General features: G+C 46.6%; 1 protein-coding gene across 2 annotated transcripts in view; it reads right to left on the bottom strand.

Moving 5' to 3' along the window:
* Positions 1-21,641, bottom strand: part of rubcn (rubicon autophagy regulator) — a 49,862-nt gene that overhangs the window by 8,935 nt on the left and 19,286 nt on the right. The window contains exons 7-18 of one of the 2 annotated variants that reach the window (XM_056276180.1): positions 19,693-20,079; positions 18,757-18,852; positions 16,276-16,391; positions 15,735-15,930; positions 15,232-15,339; positions 12,514-12,588; positions 10,935-10,995; positions 9,632-9,764; positions 5,003-5,148; positions 3,889-3,953; positions 2,252-2,490; positions 863-924 (exon numbers count right to left, since the gene is read on the bottom strand). In XM_056276180.1, coding sequence (XP_056132155.1) covers positions 863-924; positions 2,252-2,490; positions 3,889-3,953; positions 5,003-5,148; positions 9,632-9,764; positions 10,935-10,995; positions 12,514-12,588; positions 15,232-15,339; positions 15,735-15,930; positions 16,276-16,391; positions 18,757-18,852; positions 19,693-20,079 — 1,684 coding nt within the window. The remainder of the gene's footprint in view (positions 1-862; positions 925-2,251; positions 2,491-3,888; positions 3,954-5,002; positions 5,149-9,631; positions 9,765-10,934; positions 10,996-12,513; positions 12,589-15,231; positions 15,340-15,734; positions 15,931-16,275; positions 16,392-18,756; positions 18,853-19,692; positions 20,080-21,641) is intronic. The other variant, XM_056276181.1, reaches the window with a different exon arrangement.

Raw genomic sequence — 21,641 nt, 5'->3', positions numbered from 1 at the left:
CTTAGCTAATTGTTTAGCTACAAATATATAAGCCATAGATACGGAGTTAGCTAGGCTAATAACGAATTATTACGAATAGGCCAATAAATAAAATATAATTGCTTAGCTAATTGTTTAGCTACAAATATATAAGCCATAGATACGGAGTTAGCTAGGCTAATAACGAATTATTACGAATAGGTCAATAAATAAAATATAATTGCTTAGCTAATTGTTTAGCTACAAATATAAAAGCCAAAGATACGGAGTTAGCTTGGCTAATAACGAATTATTATGAATAGGCCAATAAATAAAATATAATTGCTTAGCTAATTGTTTAGCTACAAATATATAAGCCAAAGATACGGAGTTAGCTAGGCTAATAGCCGGGGACACTATAAGTCAGGAGAGATCACGACTCCTGCCGGAGAAGGCAGATATGTTGATTTTTCTGCAGAAGAACCGTTAGGATAATGTGCTAGGTTCTTGTTTGTTTGAACTTCCGTTAGCCTTTTGCTGTAAAAATTTATTTTTAATATATATATTTTTTTCTTTATCTTTATCTACTTTTATTTTTTTATCTTATTTGTTGTTGTTGAATGTTGATTATAAAGTCTATAATTCAGACGCATTTAAAACATTGCTGCTGCTGTTGCTGCTGAATAAATATTTGTTTATATTTATATAAAGTTATATAATAGAATAATAAAGCAATGTCGATTCTGTTCTTAATTAAGTGTCTTTTTTTCTTGCATAATAATCAAAAAGAACCGATAAGAGTATCGATAAAGCACCGAACCGATAAGCAGTATCGATAAAATCCTAACGATACCCATCCCTACTCACACAACCTCTCTCTTCCTCTCACACACTCTCTTCTCACCCTTTAGCCAGGCGACAGGTCTTGAGGAGGTTTTTCATGTGAAACAGCTGCACTCTTAACACCTGAATAGAAACAGGAAAAATAACTTTTAATTATGTCCTGAACAAGACTCCGCTCTGAAGTTCACCTTTATCAAAACACTTCTTTTAAAGTTGGTTTCCTACTCTCATCTGCTTTTCCTTCTTCTGGTCGTGGAGCAGCTCAGTGGAGCTGGATTATGATGATGATCATAATGATTCTTTTCCACAGCCGGGGTTTAAGACCAGTTTCCCTGGTCTTTGGAGGACATTGGCCAGCGTGTGTTATCAGTATTGTGTTTCCTAATTGAACTGGCCGAGCTTCATGAACCAGAATAATCAAACAGGCTTTGTCTGGGCTCCGGCCTCCTCCGAGGAGACACTTCAGAAGGGCGGACGATCCAATCACAGCTTTAAAAACCGTTTGTTGTAGTCTAATTCTGCTGAATGGCATGCTGAATGTGTAACCGCTCAGGGCCCGGACACACCAAACCGACATCAGAACTAGCAGCAGCAAAGGCCGACTGTTACCTCGCCTCACACTGCCTGTGTCTGGGCCAAAAAGTACCACTTAAACACACCGCAAATCCTACAGCCAACGGCCAACTAGCACGTACGTTCTGCGCCTGCGTGAGAGGAAATAACTCTCCACACCAGCAGGTGGCGGTAGTCTGTATTCGTCATTCAAAATTTGAAACAGGAAAACCCAGGACTGCGGATATACCAACAGTAAACAAAGCAGCGTTTACTTACCATTTTCACTCTGGCTCACTACAGACGGTGTTGTACTATAGCTACTTCTAAAAAGCTGCAAATGGCACTGGCGTTGTCAGGCCTTGGTCTTTAAATATTAGCTAATTATGAGCTATTAATTTAAATATTAAACATAAAATATTAGCGTCTTGAAATGTTCAGGTGACATGCAGAAGAAAAGTGAGGCGAGCCTTCTGTGTGTGGCCTCTTGACTTCGTTGTTTGCTCGCTTTCGTAAGTTCCGTTTTGCTTCTCGTGCACTGATTCGTTAAGCTGAACAGCCAATCAGTGATCTCTCTCACCCACGCGCTCCGCCGCCGATTCAACATGCGGAACTGACTGAAAAGCTGCCAATGGTGTGGGGCACACTGCAAAAGTTAGGGCCACAGACGCTCACCGACACCCCTAATGCTGACCGTCGGCCTAGTGTGTCACGGCCTCTAGGCCCGCTGTGTCAAAGCCATTGACAATGACAGGGAGAATAGAATGAATCTCACTGAGGTTCATTTTGATTGACAAGAACTCAGGCTGGCTCATGAAGTCGACGGTGGCATTAAACAATCAACAGCAAGTTTTCCAGGAAAAAAGAGCTCCATTAACTCCTTTGACAATCCACTCACCCTGACTGTCTCCAGAGCTTTGTTCTTCTTGTATAAACCACTGTTGATGTCATTGGGGTTGAACAGGGGGTCCCCGGCAATCTTGCTCAACAAGTCCCGGGCAAAGTTGCTGACGTAGTATTTACTGAAGTCCCACTTCCTGAGCACGCGGCCGGGGACAACCGTCTGGGCGTTCTCGTGGCAGCATTGGCAGAAGTAACGACCGATGTATTCACAGTAGCGGAGTCGCTTGATGTAATCTGGGAACAGAGGAAAGGGGGTTAAGATGGTCTAGAGACATTCACATTACAACATGGCCGTGCATTGTGGGATCAGATGTTGCTTTTTTAAAATTGATTTTGTCCCCCCCCCCTTTTCTCCCCAATTGTATCCGGCCAATCACCCCATTCTCCGAGCCATCCCAGTCACTGCTCCACCCCCTCTGCCGATCCAGGGAGGGCTGCAGACTACCACATGCCTCCTCCCATACATGTGAAGTCTCCAGCCACTTCTTTTCACCTGACAGTGAGGAGTTTCACCAGGGGGACGTAGTGCATGGGAGGATCATGCTATTCCCCCCAGTTCCCCCTCCCCCCTGAACAGGCGCCCCGACCGACCAGAGCAGGCACTAGTGCAGCGACCAGGACACACACCCACATCCGGCTTCCCACCCGCAGACACGGCCAATTGTGTGTGTAGGGACGCCCGACCCGGCTGGAGGTAACACGGGGATTCGAACCGGCGTAGCCCATGTTGGTAGGCAATGGAATAGACTGCCACGCCACCTGGACGCCGGGTTCAGATGTTTTTGTTGTTTTTCACCAGCAAGCGAGCTACTGAGGACAGCGAGACTAACAGGAAAATGAAGAGCAGGATTTATCATCATGACTTTTGGGTTCAAATGGACAAAGTTACTAAAACAGGCCAGTGATGCTCTAGCTTTCCCAGGTTAACTTTACTGGAACTGGCTTCACACCAGAAAACATTCCACACCACTCCAGTCTCAAGTAGACCGACTTTTTGTAAACATTTAACTAGTTTAATGAACATCAGGGTCCACAGAGTGTTCACACCAGTCAAAATAATAAAAAATTAACAAAAAGTTAAGAAAGTCTGCTCCCTATGATGTAGGTGCTGAAGCCACCTTTGTGGTTAATGATATCATCTGCCATCACCTTGCCCCACAACCGCCATACCTGCTGAAGTGTCACCGCAATTCAGATAATTTACCCCTTTCTATTGAAAACACAGGGCTGGCCCTGCAGCCCAAATATGGAGAGGAAACGAGAGTAGTAATAATAATAATAATAATAATTCAGAAGTGGTTTTAGTCTTTGACCCGTGTATTACTGGTTAACTTGAAATCTTGGAATATTGGAACTTTAACTATTTGTGTTAATCCTACTGTTGCATGCTGGTCTAGATGACTGAACAGGTGACGTGCTGATGCAGGTAGGTTTAAATGGACAGGCTTCATAGATAAGAAATGACAGGTAGAGACAGACTTCTCTTAGGTTCCTTTGTTCTTCCTCTAGCGCCTCATTTTGTCCCTGGTGGTCCTTGTCAGTCATTTTATTTTCCCTGGCTTTCCCAATCTTTTGGATTTTGTTCAGAAAATAAAGGATTCTTTTCATCATCATCATCATCATCATCATCACCTGGGTCAACGCGGATGCCACAGCCAGCACAGCGGTAGTTCTGTTTGGCGACCACCGTCTTCCTCCTGACAGGGGAAAAGAGGCAGGAGTGAGATTAAACATGAAACTAAGGAGGTAGAGAGACACTGGTGTCCAATGGTTGGTCTTAACAAAAGGAGAATTCACTTTTCTAACAGTTTACAGGAATCACATCAATATTTTGGACACAGATCTCTCCCAACAACTCAAATTCTACCTTGTGACAGTCATCCATAAATTCTCAAGCTGCTCTGTAGACGATGAATGGGAGACTGATTTTAAGAGAGCTGTTTCTGTAATAATGTAATGAATGTGTTGTGGGGCAGATGCTCTCCCAGTCACCACCACCATCTCTTCCACTTCATTCTCACTGGGGCTGTTCCATAATCCCTATGCTAAAACACCAGCAGGACTCGACCCTGTGGTGTCTGTTCAGGGCTAGTGTCTCAAACCAGAAGAGCTGTTTTAAACTAACTTCCCATTCAACACAGTAAATGTGTCAAAGGCAACAAGTAACTTCAAACAAAAAGAGAAAAAACAGGCGTCTGGGTAGCGTGGTGGTCTATTCTGTTGCCTACCAACACGGGGATCACCAGTTCGAATCCCCGCGTTACCTCCGGCTTGATCGGGCGTCCCTACAGACACAATTGGTCGTGTCTGCAGGTGGGAAGCCAGATGTGGGTATGTGTCCTGGTCACTGCACTAGCGCCTCCTCTGGTCGGTTGGGGGGAGGGGGAACGGGGGAATAGCACGATCCTCCCATGTGCTACATCCCCCTGGCGAAACTCCTCACCGTCAGGTGAAAAGAAGCGGCTGGTGACTCCACATGTATGGGAGGAGGCATGTGGTAGTCTGCAGCCCTCCCTGGATCAGTAGAGGGGTGGAGCAGAGACCGGGACAGCTCGAAAGAGTGGGGTAATTGGCCGGATGCAATTGGGGGCAAAAAATCCACAAAAAAAAAAGAGAGAGAGCGAGAGAGAGAGAGAGAGAGAGAGAGAGAGAGAGAGAGAGAGAGAAAACAAACTGGCAAAAAGGAAACGACAGCCCTAAAAAGGAAGTGGGAGTGAGGTTTGTGTAAAAGCCGGTGTGGACTTACTTGGGGGCCGGGTGGATATTGAAGATGATCTGCGGCCGGGGCGGCGCCCACTCCAGGTTGCCTCGCACACGGATCCTCAGCTTGTAGATGTCAGCGTGCTCACCGTCATCTGGGGAGATGGGCAGAGAGTCGGGGATGGGCAGCAGCTGGGAGGAAGCAGGAGGACAGGGAGAGCTCGGTGTCAAGAGGCTTCTGCTACTTATTACAGTTCAATCATTCCAGCTAATCCAAGACAGGATCATGTGGGACTGGAGTCTATCCCAGCATGCACTGGGCAGATGGCAGGGAGACATCCTGGGGAGGTCACCTGTCCACCACAGGACACACACACACACAAAATCATTCACTTATCATTCATGGCTACAGACGATTCAGATTCTCAGTCACCTGACATGTTTATTGTGGGCGGAAACACGTGAACACAGAAGAGTTGGGATCGAATGGGGTCAAGATGGCGGCGCTCACAGATGCAGTGGCTCGTTGCTCTAAGCGAAACAGTATTTTTGTGCTTTTGTGTGTGTTGTGGTTGTTTGTTCGAGCGCTTGAGGCTCGTATACAATATGACCGAGCTGAACTCCTTAACATTGTAGGATGGTATCAGGATTACACAACTGGAAGCCTGGACTCTATCCCACTGGAGAGCCTGCATCCAGGAGAGCCCGGAGGGGGAGTTATGGCTATCCCACCAAAGAGGTGTCGGAGGCGGCGCAGGGAAAGGAAGCAGAAGCGGGGTAAGAGGAGCGGCCTACAAGCTAGGCTAAGGGCTAACCCGCACAGACCAGTCCTGCCGAGTCTCTTTCTCGCCAACTCCCGCTCGCTCGTCAATAAAATGGACGAAATAAGACTGAGGACTACGTCGCGTAACATGGACAGCTGTGTGATGATCACCACAGAGACCTGGCTGGACAGCACCATTCCCGATGCGGCTATTGAACTAGCGGGGCACTGTTTACCGAGCGGATAGGACAGCAGCCTCCAGTAGAGCAAAGGTGGAGGAGTGTGTTTACATAAATAATGACTGGTGTACAGCTATGAACATTACTGGGACACACTGCTCCCGGGACTTAGAATACCTGGCTGTGAAACGCAGGCCATTTTACATGCCGAGGGAGTTTTCTGCCATCTTAATCACAGCCGTTTACATACCACCACATGCTAATGCTAAGATAGCACTGGAGGAACTGCACAGCACTATCAACAACCAGCTGAATGCACATCCAGAGGAACCATGACTGTGGCAGGAGACTTTAACCACTCAGAACTAAAGACTGCTGCCTCAACTCCACAAGAATATCAACTTCCCAACCAGAGACCAAAATAATCTGGACCATGTTTACACCAACATCCCGGGAGCCTACAAAGCTGCACCATCGCCACACCTCAGCTTATCAGACCACATCTCACTGGTAATGACTCCATCCTATAAACCTCTACTCTGCAGAACAAGACCAGCTGTTCAAACTGTCCAAGTTTGGAGTGAGGAAGCCACCTCATGACTGCAGGACCGCTTTGGAAGCACAGACTGGGGAGTGTTTGCACAGGGAGCAGACTTAGAGGAATACACTTCAGCCATCCTGGCCTACAGTCATTTCTGTACTGAGACAGTACTAACCACCAAAACCATCAAGGTATTTCTGAACCAGAAGCCATGGCTGGATATGTGAGGTCTCTGTTCAGGGCTCGAGATGCTGCCTTCAGGACAGGTGACATGCTGGCCTACAAAAAATGCCCGGAGGGACTTGAAAAAGGGCATTAGAGAGGCTAAACACAGGTACAAGCAGTGCATTGAGGGGCACTTCACACATAACAACAACCCCCGAAGCATGTGGAGAGGTATTAAAAACAACGGATTACAAATGCAGCACCCCACACATCACCCGTGACAGCGCACTCCCCGACACGCTTAACCAGTTCTTTGCACGCTTTGAAAGGCAGCTCAGCAGAGTGAGGACCCAAATGACCCTGCCCAAGGAGGAGCATGTACTCATTCTACAGCACCATCAGCTGAAATCCGGTCTGAGCAGAATCCATATCTCCAAAGTGGCAGGACCAGACAGAGTGTCGGGCCGCACACTGAAGACATGCGCTGACCAACTAACAGGAGAGTTCATTGACATTTTCAACCTCTCCTTACTACAGACAGGCTGTTGTCCCCACCTGCCTTAAATCCACCACCATTGTGCCTGTACCCAAGAAGACAGCAGTCAACTGCCTCAGTGACTATCGCCCCAATTGCCCTGACCCCAATTATTATGAAGTGCTTGAGAGGATTATACTCGCTCACATCAAGGACATCATCCCCACACATCTGGACAGCCACCAATTTGCCTATCGGGGGAGCTGATCTACGGAGGACGCAGTCTCAATTACACTTCATACAGCCCTGTCCCACCTGGAGCATCCAAACACATATGTCAGAATGCTTTTTATTGACTTCGGCTCCGCTCTCAATACAATAATCCCCCATAAACTGGTACACAAACTCAGCCACCTAGGATTAACCACCTCACTCTGTTCATGGATTATGGACTTTCTCACTCACAGACCACAAAATGTCAGGATAGGTAACCATACATCTTCAACCCTCATCCTGAACACAGGTGTGCGGCAGGGCTGTGTGCTCAGTCCAGCCCTCTTCACCCTTTTCACCCACAATTGCACCCCCATTCACTCCTCCAACACTAAAGTGAAGTTTGCTGATGACATCACTATAGTGGGACTCATAACCAACAGCGAGGAGACACACTACAGAGAGGAGGTGCAACATCTGGCTAGGTGGTGTTCAGACAATAACCTGGTCCTGAACACCAGCAAAACAAAGGAGATCATTGTGGACTTTAGGAGATCCAGGAAAACCACCCCACCCCCACTGCACATACATGGTGAAGAGGTGCATATTGTGGATAACATCAAATTCCTGAGAATCCACATAACCAAAGAACTCACATGGTCACTCAACACCTCCCACCTGGTGAAGAAGGCACAACAGAGGCTTTTCTTCCCCAGGAAACTTAAACAAGCCGGTCTCAGCTTTTACAGAAGCACAATAGAAAGCCTCCTCTGTAATGTGTCACAGTGTGGTATGCCAGCTGCACAGCAGAGAACAGGAAGGACTTAGCCCGGGTGGTGAAGACAGCACAGAGGATTGTGGGAGCTGTGCTCCCGGACCTGGATGCTGTGTATGCTGGCTGCCTACAGAGGAGAGTCAGCAACATCAGCAAAGACGCAACACACCCAGGTCACAGTCTGTTCGTTCCCTTGCCATCAGGAAAAAGATACCGCACCATCAAAACCCGAACTAACAGGCTGAGGAACAGCTTCTTCCCCATTGCTGTAGCCTCCATCGCCCCACACCCACACACACACACACACACCTGCCTATAGCTGCTGAAGACTAACTGGTACTAAGGCTGCTGCAGTATGGACAACTATGTACAATAACCCCATGCACTATTTTGAACTTTACTAAAACCCGCTGCTATCTTTATTGTCTTATCATTTTTGCTACCTCACTTATTTTTACTACCTCACTTTTTTATACTAAATGTTCTTTGTCCTTGTTTTTATCTTGTTTTTTTTTAATCATTTACCTTGTCTAGTGTTGCTGGTCTGAGAGTCACCAAATGAAATTTCGTGGTGTGTACACATTGACAATAAAGTATCTTATCTTATCGAACCGACGACCTGACTGTCAGGAAACGGCACTGATCACTGAGTCACCATTCCACTCACTTAACAGGTTCACGTGTTTTAAATGATAATAAAAAGGATTCTCTTTACCCTATTGCCACGGAGAGGTCAAAGGTGAGGTTGGGTTACAGAACAGTTCCCAGGACTCTGGGGGGGATTCAGTGTCTGGCCCAGGGGAACTTAAGCACAGCAGAACTGGCTGACTTGAGATTTGAACCTGGATCCTCAGACTGAAAGACCATTTGCCATCCGCGGGTGGATGTTGGACATTTCATATTTACTTGTGCATACACACCTGGAGGTCTTGTGTGTTTATTTGTTGTCATACAAACACTGTAACCATTTTGAAATGTGAAATAAAAAACTATATTATAAAAAACTGTTAGTTTAAAAGAAACACAGTTTGCTATATACAAATACAGTTTATTGGGCATCCAGGTAGCGTGGTGGTCTATTCTGTTGCCTACCAACACGGGGATCGTCAGTTCGAATCCCCGTGTTACCTCTGGCTTGGTCGGGCGTCCCTACAGACACAATTGGCCGTGTCTGCGGGTGGGAAGCCGGATGTGGGTATGTGTCCTGGTCGCTGCCTCCTCTGGTCGGTCGGGGCGCCTGGTCGGGGGGAGGGGGAACTGGGGGGGAATAGCGTGATTCTTCCACGCGCTACGAAACTCCTCACTGTCAGGTGAAAAGGAGCGGCTGGTGACTCCACATGTATGGGAGGAGGCATGTGGTAGTCTGCAGCCCTCCCCGGATTGGCAGAGGGGGTGGAGCAGAGAGCGGGACGGCTCGGAAGAGTGGGGTAATTGGCCGGGTACAAATGGGAGGAAAAAGGGGGGGGGGTGTACAGATGTGCTCTAGTATGTTAAGAGCCACGTTTGGTGCAATGAAGTGTACCAGGGTGTGTGAACATGTGTGTGTGTGTGTGTGTGTGTGTACCTTCTGTGGAGCGTCGTGTTCTGGTACCAGCCAGTCGAGCTCTGAGGCAGCAGGAAGTTGCATCCCCTCAAACTGTCTGAGGAGACCCATGGCCACCGACTCTGCTGAGTTGGACTGCAAGAGCGACCGAGAACTGAAGAAAGATTTTATGAATCACGTTAATTATCAATAACTTACAAAAAAAATCACCTTAATTATTAATAACTTATAAAAAAACAGATTACAGAAATTAAGTGTTCTTTAAGAGTAGGACAACAGTCTAAACACAGACACTGAGTCATGAGGCAGAGGTGTACATGAACCCTGGTTAGTGTGTGTATGCGGGAAAGTAAATACTGGAGGTTTGCTCATAAATCAATATCCATCCATTATCCCAACCGCTTCTCCTGCTCTCAGGGTCACGGCGATGCTGGAGCCTATCCCAGCAGTCACCGGATCGCAGGCAGGGAGACACCCTGGACAGGCTGCTAGGCCATCACAGGGTGAATCAATATAAAGAAACCTAATACGGGGTGTCCAGGTGGCATGGCAGTCTATTCCGTTGCCTACCAACATGGGGATCGGCGGTTCAAATCCCTGCGTTACCTCTGGCTTGGTTAGGTGTCCCTACAGACACGGGTGGGAAGCCGGATGTGGGTATATGTCCTGGTCGCTGCACTAGTGCCCCCTCTGGTCAGTTGGGGTGTCTGTTCGAGGGGGAGGGGGAACTGGGGGAAATAGCGTGATCCTCCCACATGCTACGTCCCCCTGGTGAAACTTCTCACTGTCAGGTGAAAAGAAGCGGCTGGTGACTCCACATGTATGGGAGGAGGCATGTGGTAGTCTGCAGCCCTCCCCGGATCAGCAGAGGGGGTGGAGCAGCGACCGGGACGGCTCGGAAGAGTGGGGTAATTGGCCGGATACAACTGGGGAGAAAAGGGGGGGGGATACTATCACGCAATGGACAACATACAGGGAGCCCGTATATATTGTTTATAGGAAATGCTTAAAAAAAAAGAAAAATCACCAATATGAAAGAAAATATTACACAAAAGTATATCTTAAAAAAAACAACAAAAAAAAACTCCAGTGTCTGAAAAAAACCCCACATTTTCACTTTTTAGACATTTTATGAGGACTTCCAGAAAATAATTTAATATCTTGGGTCAAATGTGTGGATCTGATTTTTTTTTCTTGGGTTGATTAACGCCACCCGACACCAACACTCACACCGTATCCATCGCCACCTGAGGAATTCTGAAAATGACTGTCCCAGGCCTGACAGGAAATGACAGGGGAAACAGGAAGTGGCAGGGTTACTTACAGAGAGTCTGAGCTGAAGAAAGACCTGCTGCTGGACGTCACGCTGCGCTTGATGTCTGCATCTGGAAGAGAAGCAGACGGCAACATGGCAGTTCAGTTTACCAGGAAGGAGAAAACCAGAACCTCTTCGTCCACCACCGAGAGATTCGACCTTTCATCCAAAGACAGTTTTTCAAGGAGGAAAATCCACCATCAGCACCGCTACCTGACACGGTTTACAGACTAGTTCAGCTAAACTCTACCGGCTTAAGACGACAGAAACACACACATCCATCTCCAATTAAAATAAAACACCTGGAACCCTCGAAATCTCTCCAGTCAACGAGAACTTCAGTTTCATGTATTTTAAATGACATTTCCAGTTCTATTCAAGCACCTTCTGCATTTCTCTCCAAAACATCAGACTGGCAGGCACACAGAGAAGACCTACATGAACCTACAGTCCTGAGAGTTCCCAGAAGGAGACGAACGAGTCTGCCCGTTTGTTCCATGTTCACAAACAGGTGGGTTTCTGCAGGCTTTCATCACAACCTTCACACCAGAAACCATGTTTCAACACAAAGGAACTGGATGGACAAGTTGAACCAGTTCAGGTGGAGGAACAAGCCAGCGCTGTGAACCAAGTCTGCACAGAGAACTATTCATGGCAGGTTACAGACTCATGACCATGTTGACACTGGTAAGGCAGACCTGATGTAAGTCTGTTTGAGGGAATTTTGGAGATATTTACCTGTGCCAGGTATCTGGCTTCACCTGACCGGGCTGATGCTTTTGAGAGAAATATTTGCTCAACTGTGTGCATCTCTCTAGAACGCAGCAGAAAGAGAAGCACAGCAAAAGTTTCACACAGCAAGGAGGTTCGACCATCTCTCCTCATCAACAAACCCTCCACATTCTCTACAGGGAGCACCTTGACAAAGTGGACCAAGGGGTGAAAGGTCAGGTGGTGGATGGACGGACACATGGTTAGATGGATGAGAGTGTGAACAAATGAGCGTGCGTGCGTGCAAAAAAAAAAAGGCCTTCTAGCAGTTGTTGCCAGGGAATAAAACTGGCTGCTTCAGTGCAGCTTCCGCCAGCTTCCCTGAGCTCTCACATGCACACACGTGCACTACCAAGACTCCGAAGCACCAAGCGACAAACACCTATGAGAAGCAGCCAAGCGGACACACAAGTCAGTCGGGGCAGGAGGAGACGGGCTCCATTCCAAACAGAAACGTTACAACCTTCACCGACAAACCTCTGCTTCACAAAACCCCCCCAAAAAGGAAAAAATGAATAAAAAACAGTTTTCATCTAGCCATTACATCAGCTGATGAATTTAAGTGCAAATATTATGTGAAGAGACCAAAGACTGTCCTGATAATGGAGTGTAATGTAGAAGTTCAGCAACCAGTCACCGGCTCAGCCCGCCTTAATGTGAAAACCACGGGAGACAGCAGCGACCGTCTCTTCACTGAGTGGCTGCTAGAACTGCTGGAGACAGCTGGGTGGTTTAGGGCAGAGGGACGGGAAAGGAAACCTGTTCTGGGTTTGGAATGGAGCCAGTGGGCCCCCCTGTCTGGAGCCCCTGCAGGTACCTGAGAAGAGGGAGGCGAGCGACAGCGAGAGGCCGCTCTGGGACACCTCCAGCAGGGAGCGACCCTCACAGCCATCTGGAGACAGAAACTGACACTCAGCACTCACCAAACTAAAACAAACACTGCAACTGATGGACATGCATGGATCTAACCACTGGAACTGTAAAATACCCCCCCAAACACACACACACACACACACAAAAAATCCCTCTAGACATGCTGTTAGTATGCATGAAATGTATGCACAGCATCACCTGCTTGGATCCTTAAACAAGTCCCATGTATGCGTTGTGTCTTCCAGCTGTTGAGACTTGTCACTTCTTCTGGCATCACTACTTTGTTTACATCAGTTCTCGGCAACCTCACCACCGCAATTCTTCATGAACCAATCGTATCCTTTTAGGAAGTCCAATTTTACGGCAACTACAAACCCATTTGATCCTGACCTTATCTTTCCGACACTGATCAAGTCCAAGAAAACGTTTTATACCCTCCTACACACAACTAAAAACCTTCCTACGACACGGCCACTTGAGTCCAGAGTGCCAGGTTTATGGGCCATGGCAGAACACACAAGTGCTCCTGCTTTGTCGTTGTACATACATACAACAAAATTCATTCTCTGCATTTAACCCGTCCTAGCTGTGTAGCTAGGAGCAGTGGGTTGCCGCTGCACAGCGCCCGGGGACCAACTCTAGTCATTCCTTCCTATTGCCTTGCTCAGGGGCACAGGCAGGAGTATTAACCCTAACATGCATGTCTTTTTGGTGGTGGGAGGAAACCCGAGCACCTGGAGGAAACCCACGCAGACACGGGGAGAACATGCAAACTCCACACAGAAAGGACCTGGGACGGCCTGGGGTTTGAACCCAGGACCTTCTTGCTGTGAGGAACAGTACTGACCACTGGGCCACCGTGCTGCCCCCCAATATGGAGTCGGCTGTGATGACTTTATGAGTTATGACTGACACACAAGAATGAATGAACTCCTGAGATACGGACACTTCCTCAACCAGACTTCCTTTATATTTTTCAAAATGAATCTGTTCTTTTTACAGACCTTGATTTTGTATGTGGATTTGGGCACATTAGTCAGCGTTCAACATGATGTACGCTGAGATGCCATCCAGAACATCTGACTGCAAACTAGACCATGTCACAGTTTTCCTTCACAATAACATTTAGAAACTCCTACATAAAATGTAATTACAATTTTATCACGACTATGCAGAAATTATTTTTTCATACTTTGTTGGTAAGTTGAGTGCTGTCAAAAGTGCTGTTGTGTCAGAAACAAACAAAACAAGACTACATCAAAACCTAGTACATGGCTGAGTCGTGTGTGGTCAACATTTGAAACTGTGGCCAATTTGCTAGCGGGCTAGTCAGTGGTAGTGTTATTAAAGTGTTATTATAATGATCTGTTAATGCCCCATCCTCTCTCGTGTGTTTCCGTCTGGGGGGTCTCTCGCCACTCTGTATTGAGTGTTTTGTCAGAGTGATTGGTATTTGGGATGCTTTTGCTGGGCGCCCTCCCCCATGCCTCTCGGTGCATGAAGAGCTGATTTCTCTCCTACTGCGCTCTATGCTGGACTGCTCCAGTGCCGAACCAGATGTGGAAACAGCAGCAGCGATACCGTCTGTTCATTAGCGTGCAAGAAATGTGGAATGAGCTGCAACCGTTGTGCTGATTCATTCCGAAAGAGCAACGGCCAAAAGCAAAACTCCCACTTCCATGTTTACCAGTGAAGTCGCTGGTCGGCTGACCAATCGTGTAACTTAAGTGACATCGTTGGTCACGTGATCCAGCAGCCCAGTTGTGTAACTTTCTCACTCAGTCACAGACATTCACATTTGTAGGGTTGGCCCACTGGTCTGGTCCAGCCAAAAACCTGGTGTAACCTGACTTTTACCCCCCCCCCCTTTTCTCCCCGATTGTATCCAGCCAGTCACCCTACTCTTGCGAGCCGTCCCAGTTGCTGCTCCACCCCCTCTGCTGATCCGGGGAGGGCTGCAGACTACCACATGCCTCCTCTAATACATGTGGAGTCACCAGCTGCTTCTTTTCACCTGACAGTGAGGAGTTTCACCAGGGGGATGTAGCGCATGGGAGGATCACGCTATTACCCCCAGTCCCCCCCCCCTCCCGAGCAGGCACCCTGACCGACCAGAGGAGGTGCTAGTGCAGCGACCAGGACACATACCCACATCCGGCTTCCCACCCACAGATACGGCCAATTGTGTCTGTAAGGATGCCCAACCAAGCCGGAGGTAACATGGGGATTCGAACTGGAGATCCCCCTGTTGGTATGCAACGGAATAGACCGCCATGCTACCTGGACACCCGTTGAGTTGTACTTATTGACCCAACTTCACTTCTTCAAACTCAACACTACCTGCCTTCTTCTTCCTCATTTGGCTGCTATGATGAAGATGGAAAACACTATGCACCCTGTCATTTTTCCTGGCAAAGTCCTACCGGACAACAACCATCCACATCACATACTGCTACAGTCTGCAGGATCTGGAGTTTCACAGACTTACCTTAAATCCACCAGAAACACAAAGTATCAAAAGGGACGTATATCTTATATGCAACTCTTCAGGAATGTAAGGTTAATGATCTGTGCAGCAGTCCTTCTGCAACAAAGCAGCAGCGCCACCACCACCACATAAACACACATCGTTTCCATGCTTTCCCAGCATCGCTCGCTCTACCTCGCAGTTCACATTCCTCCACCTCCTCAGCTGATCCGGAGTCTGACAGACCCTGAGAGGAGTCCTGGGAACTCCTCCTGGATCCTCCACTGTCTGTAGAGTGAAACACTGAGGAGGAAAAAAACAGAGAGAGAGAAATAAAAGAACAAGAGGGAGGAGGCAAAAGAAGAGAACAGAAGTAAGTATTTAAGAAATGTAAACGAATTAAACTGTGCAGATAAAAACAGACAATGAAGCACTGTGTTGGTGGCCCAAACATTTCTGCCATTCTTTATTTTACCATCTACCTTGTTGGCTTTTGAAAAGAAATTCAAAATATCCATCATGCACAGCACGTTGATTGCAATTACAAAAAATGTTATTCTTCCATTGAACGGTATAGTTCTCTAAAGGTAGTGAATCAATATTAAAGCTGACATGTCATCACAGACATGCAATTTTCAGCTATACGGCTTCATGAGTAAGACAGCCAATCAGAAGAGAGAAGTCGAGCGTTAGCTTACGGTGCTGAGACGACACGCAGGGCGGCAGGCGGGTGCGGCGGATTTGCTGCCTCCGCAGACGGATCTTCTGCTTCAGCTGCTGGATCTCACTGTCGCTATCACCCTCCTCTTCCTCACACTCATGACGACGAAGGTTACACTTCATCAGCTCAATGGCTGCGATCAGCGACTCGGAGATGCTGAAGTGGGCGTTCTCCTGGAGGAAGAGAGGAAAAAGGAGGAACTCATCAGGGAACTTGATAACGATTTCTTTCGTCTTTGTCGAATCTAAATAGTCAATACTTTTTCCAGAACTGTTTACGACTGAAACTGAAGGTTTCATCTAAGTCGGCATTTTCCCCAACAAGCATAACTTGTAAAATAACACTGGATTAACAACTACATTAAATATATTATCTGTACACTGGTACTGCATTTTTCCTCCCACACGTTTCCCTTATGCCTGCTGGCTTTATAAGCCACACTGACAGCACCAGTTTGTGTCGAACAGCTTTATAATTCATCCAAACATCACAATGCAGACGTGACGCAGTCTCCTGACCTTCTCAAGGTCAGCACAGCTGCCAAAGTCCTGCTCCGACAGGTAGCTGATGAGGCTCTGCCCCTCCGAAGGCTTCCGGAACATACAGTCTGGAACACTGCTGTACTGGGAGCCATCTGACACACACACACACACACACACACACACACACACACACACACACACACACACACACACAAGCAAACTATTTATATAACTCATTGCACACACAAAAATGCAATGGAATGTATTTTGCACAAAAAGAAGTTATAATAAGAAAAACAAGTGTATACATTCAGAGTTCATACACTTTCACCAATGGTGACCCATTCATGAGCTCTCCATACCTTTTAGCTTAATTTCCATGACCAAAAGCAACTATTTTTTTCCGAGTTACTATTTAAAATTTAGGGTTTTTTTTAACATTATATATACACAATGTAAAATATGGTCTATATTTCAAATACTCAACTTTTGTAAGCCATATCTTGTACTTTTTTATCTAAGGTTCTGAAGAGAGTAATTTCCATCTCAATTGATTTCTTTTATGAACACTAATAGCGTTTTTAACAGTTTCCAGTCTGGTTTTAGAGCACTTCATGGTACTGAGACAGCTCTAGTTAAGGTCACTAATGTCCTACTGCTGACTGCAGACAGAGGTGACTGCTCGATTTTAGTTCTTTTAGACTTAAGTACTGCCTGTGACACAGTTGATCACAGCATCCTCTTATATCGCCTTGGGTTGGCATCGAGGGCTCGGCTCTTAGCTTACTATGCTCAATACCCAATACTCAATACTCAATACCCAATTTCCGCTCAGGGATGAATAAAGTATTCTGATTCTAAATCTGATTACCTCACCAACAGAACTTTTTCTGTTGTTCTGGGTAACTCTACTTCCTTGATGGCTCAGTTGAGTTGTGGTGTCCCTCGAGGCTCAATTCTTGGCCCCCTTCTGTTTTCTATACACATGCTGCCCCCTAGGCCAGATCATTCAAAATCATGATGTGTTTTACAATTTTATGCTGCCGACACTCCGTTATACATGCCATTAAAACCCACAGACCTAGAATCCTAGCAAATCTCACAACTTGCCTCTCTGACATTAAATCCTGGATGTCTGAAAATTTTTCATTCCCCTAAATTCCATCAGCCCTTTTGATACTATATGGTGGTCTGTTGGGTAGCCTTAAGCAGGCTGCTAGGAATCTTGGGGTAATATTCGATGCTAACCTCGACTTTGATAATCAAATCAAACATGTTCAGTCATGCTTTCTCCAGCTCAAAGTAATCTCCAAAATTAGGTTATTTTTATCAGTTGCTGACCTTCAAAAAGTTGTATATGCTGTCATCTATTCTTAGCTTGACTATTGCAACGCACTTTACTCTGGTATCTGCAAGGGCTCCCTCCACTGTCTGCAGTTGATACAAAATGCGGCTGCTAACCTCATTACCGGGACAAAGAGGCATGACCATATCACTCCTGTGCTTGTCTCCCTACACTAGCTCATAGTTATATTTCAAATTGATTTTAAAATATTTTTGCTCACTGTTAAGGCCTTAAACGGTCTTGCTCTGACATACATTTGTGATTTATTGACCTGGTATACGCCCTCTTGACCATTAAGGTCTGCATATGGAGCCCAGCTGGTTATTCCAAGGTCTTGGTTTGTCACAAAGGTTGATCAGGCTTTTGCTGTTAGAGCCCCCCCCCCACACACACACACACACACACACTATGGAACTCTCTTCCTGTTGAACTAAGACAAACCAAGTGTCTAGCTTCTTTTAAATCTCATCTTAAACCTTTCTTTTTGTTAAGCTTTTACAAATGTTTGATATTTGTTTTTATTTATTCATATTGTTTTAATGTTTACTCTTACTTATTTGGTCTTATTCTTATTTTTTTGTCTTGTCTGGTTTTATTTCTTATAAAACACTTTGTAACATTGTTTTAGTAAAGTGCGATATAAATAAAGTTATCATTATTATTATTATTACTGTTACTTGTCCAGTATATCATCGGTAACCTAGCAAGCTAACTGAGATGAAAATCAGCCAGCGGAGGTACATGTTAGCATACTAGGACAAACTTTTGTGCACACGCACACAAGAAATTTTAAGACCATGTTGCAATGGTTCCACCCACAGTTAGTTTTTCTAATTAGCCAAGCAGTCTTTAACAGAGTTGACGCTGCTTTAGTCTGATTTCAATTACTTTTCCAAAATGTTTACAAAACAGTAATTTTCCATAACTTGTAATTTTCCAATGCCTAAAACTTGGATTTTTAAACTTACTGACCTCTCCAGGGTTTTTTCATGACCGAATGAATCCTTAACATATATAGGATAGAGGGTGAACATGAACCCTGGTAGTATGGAGGTGTGTGTGTGTGTGTGTGTGTGTGTGTGTCTGTGCTCTGATGGAGCAGGATAAGGACTCGGGTTAGGGTCGTGGGGTCACAGGGTATAAGTAGTGATTTTAAAAGCAGGATGACTCACTAGCCTCCATGTAGATGGAACTGGGTGTGCTTGAATCACTGCTCTGTGGTGAGAAGGGGTTGTAGTCCTTCATACAGCAGTCGTCCCCTCCGGACTCTGACACAGACAGGTCACGTTAGGAAGCATCTATCATTTGAACAAGGATCATTACGAATACAGGACTGATGCTGATGGAGGCATGCTTCATCATGAGTACAGAAGGAGTGAAAGCAAATGATACAAGGTTGCATTGAAATCTTCATTACTGGTGAAGCCAGCTGAGATAGAATTTCGTTTTTCAGTCAAAGTTGGTTTGCCAATTGTTGGTTCCAGATGGTTCATGAAATTTTATCACAAGTCAAAATGATTCAAGAGAAATAGTTCACTGATATCCATTACCAGCATCCAGTCAGTGCAATGAATGAGAGCTTCATCACATAAACTCATAAACGGTTCAAAGAATGATGTAGCCACTGAACATGCTTGTGAGGCCAGTGTGACCTCGATTTGACCTCAAACAAAACAAAACCAGGAAGCGCATGAGAACTAAAAAAAGGAAAGAGTAAAGTCAGTCTGAAAGAATGTGTGGAGATGAGGGGAGAGAAAGAGAATTCATTATCATGCAAAAGAAAAACAGTGGCATGTTTGGGGGGGATGACTGACATGGAGCTGCACAGCCAACCTGCTATTGGATCCTCAATTATGATGGTGATTTTCCTGTGGGCCCCTCCTTTACACAAACCGGAGATAAAGAGATAAGTGGAGATAGAGAGATAATCGGAGGAGAGGGAGAGACAGTTACCTCAAAGCAGAGAGAAAAGAGGGTTAAGGGCAGAGAAACCGGTGGAGGGGGGTATATTTGGAAACGATCATTCAGAAAGAACAGAGCACACCAATACAAGATACGTGTGTTTGGCACCCAAGTTATGTAGAAGCGGTGTCCCCTGACTGGCTCACCATGCCGGTGTTTCTGGTTGACCCCCGTGTCGGACAGCGAGCGGGTGTGGCCTCGAGGCGCCCGGCCAAGCCCCCTCTGGCCCTCGGAGAAAGAGGACCGTCGGGGAGGGGGTGGAGCAACAGCCAGGGTGTTCTGTTTCTCTCCCTCTGCCTGCCCACAGCTGGGGGTGGAGCCTCTGGAGTTAGAGCTGTGTTTTCCCAGGTTCCCGATGGCCAGGTACTCCGGCCCATCATCATAGTCCCCCTCACCTGAGTCGCATGCCTCGGGGTGGGCCTCGGTGAGAGAGGGGGGCTTGGTGAGGGAGATGTGGGGGACGGTGGCGGAGGCAGGAGCAGGTGTGTCTCCCGGCCCGGACACACACTCCCAGGGAGCGCCCAGGCCAGTTGCTGTGTCAGAAATTAAACCGTTAACAACAAATAATGATCTCTAACTAGCTCACAGGTGAGGACTAACAACGCATGGTCAGAATGAATCTTTCACTCAGACTGTTCAGAACAGAACAAACACTTTCAGAAAACAGTTAAAGATAAACCTTTTGAAGAGCTCGATTTGTTTACAAGGTCGAAAGTAATATAATTCTGAATCCCTGTGTTACCTCCGGCTTGGTCGGGCGTCCCTACAGACACAATTGGCCGTGTCTGCGGGTGGGAAGCTGAATGAGGGTATGTGTCCTGGTCGCTGCACTAGCGCCTCCTCTGGTCGGTCGGGGCGCCTGTTCGGGGGGGAGGGGGAACTGGGGGGAATAGCGTGATCCTCCCATGCGCTACCTCCCCCTGGTGAAACTCCTCACTGTTAGGTGAAAAGAAGTGGCTGGTGACTCCCCATGTATCGGAGGAGGCATGTGGTAGTCTGCAGCCCTCCCTAGGTCAGCAGAGGGGGTGGGGCAGAGACCGGGACGGCTCGGAAGATTGGCCAAGTACAATTGGAGAGAAAAAGGGGTAAAAATCCCCCCCAAAAAAAAGAATCATAATATAATTCCTCCAATAACCTGATACTGGATTCTTTTAATAAACGGTCCATCAGTCATTACAAACGTTATAACAGACTCTTTCCAGCTGGAGGCAGACAGTCCTCAGACCAGCATGCCGGACCATTTTCTCTATTTGTCTGTAGTTTTTGTGCTTTATGTGTCATTACAGACACCATGTAATGGTGTTGGTCCTGGGTACGACGTTAAACTGCAACCATCAGGTGGTCGGCGACTAAACCGGCACTCCCTCTTCAACCCTTGGGTTGTTGTGAGGAGGGTGTGTGGACATCCAGCAGGACTCAAAACAAAACCTGTCAAAGGGCAGATGAGTTCCTCTGTGAACCAACGGCCATCCATACCTGGAGAGGAGACAGGGACCACCAGGTACTGCCCCCTACTGACACACAATGATGGCTCAACCTCTTGTTGAGGCATCAGCTGTGCTCCTACGACCTCCATAGGTTACGGAACTGATGATGATGATGATGACAGACACCATAACAGGCGCCGTAAAGGCTGGTACACATTACACAACGAGAGTTCTAGTCAGGGAATATGTCACACTTAAGGACTACAACTTAGTCGTCCTTCTGTCCTTGAGTATGTCCCATTGAACAACAAGAAGTTGATAGGGGTGATCCATTACTTGAGATGCTTCACAAGGAATCCAAGCCTCATAATGAGATGCGAGACATAAAGTGAAGTTGCCTCTTTCAGAGAGCCAGTCAAGATGCAGCACACTGGGATACAAATAGAAAATCGCCTGAAAGTGCAAAACAACATTGGAGGACAAGCAAATACTTGTCAGCATCGCTGCAGCTTGTTTCATCTGTGCCGACCAAAAAAGAAGAGGATCCATTTACACTGCATCAAGTCTTTTTTGTTTCTGACCACCACTGCTTTTTGCTACGCAATGTCTATTGTAAGAGCGAGGGATTTTCGACTTTAACCAGCACTTCACTTCTGCCAGACAGCTCA

This window comes from Lampris incognitus, chromosome 3, assembly GCF_029633865.1.
Source record: "Lampris incognitus isolate fLamInc1 chromosome 3, fLamInc1.hap2, whole genome shotgun sequence".
NCBI classification, from domain to species: domain Eukaryota; kingdom Metazoa; phylum Chordata; class Actinopteri; order Lampriformes; family Lampridae; genus Lampris; species Lampris incognitus.
This window is presented reverse-complemented; position numbering and strand designations above follow the sequence as displayed.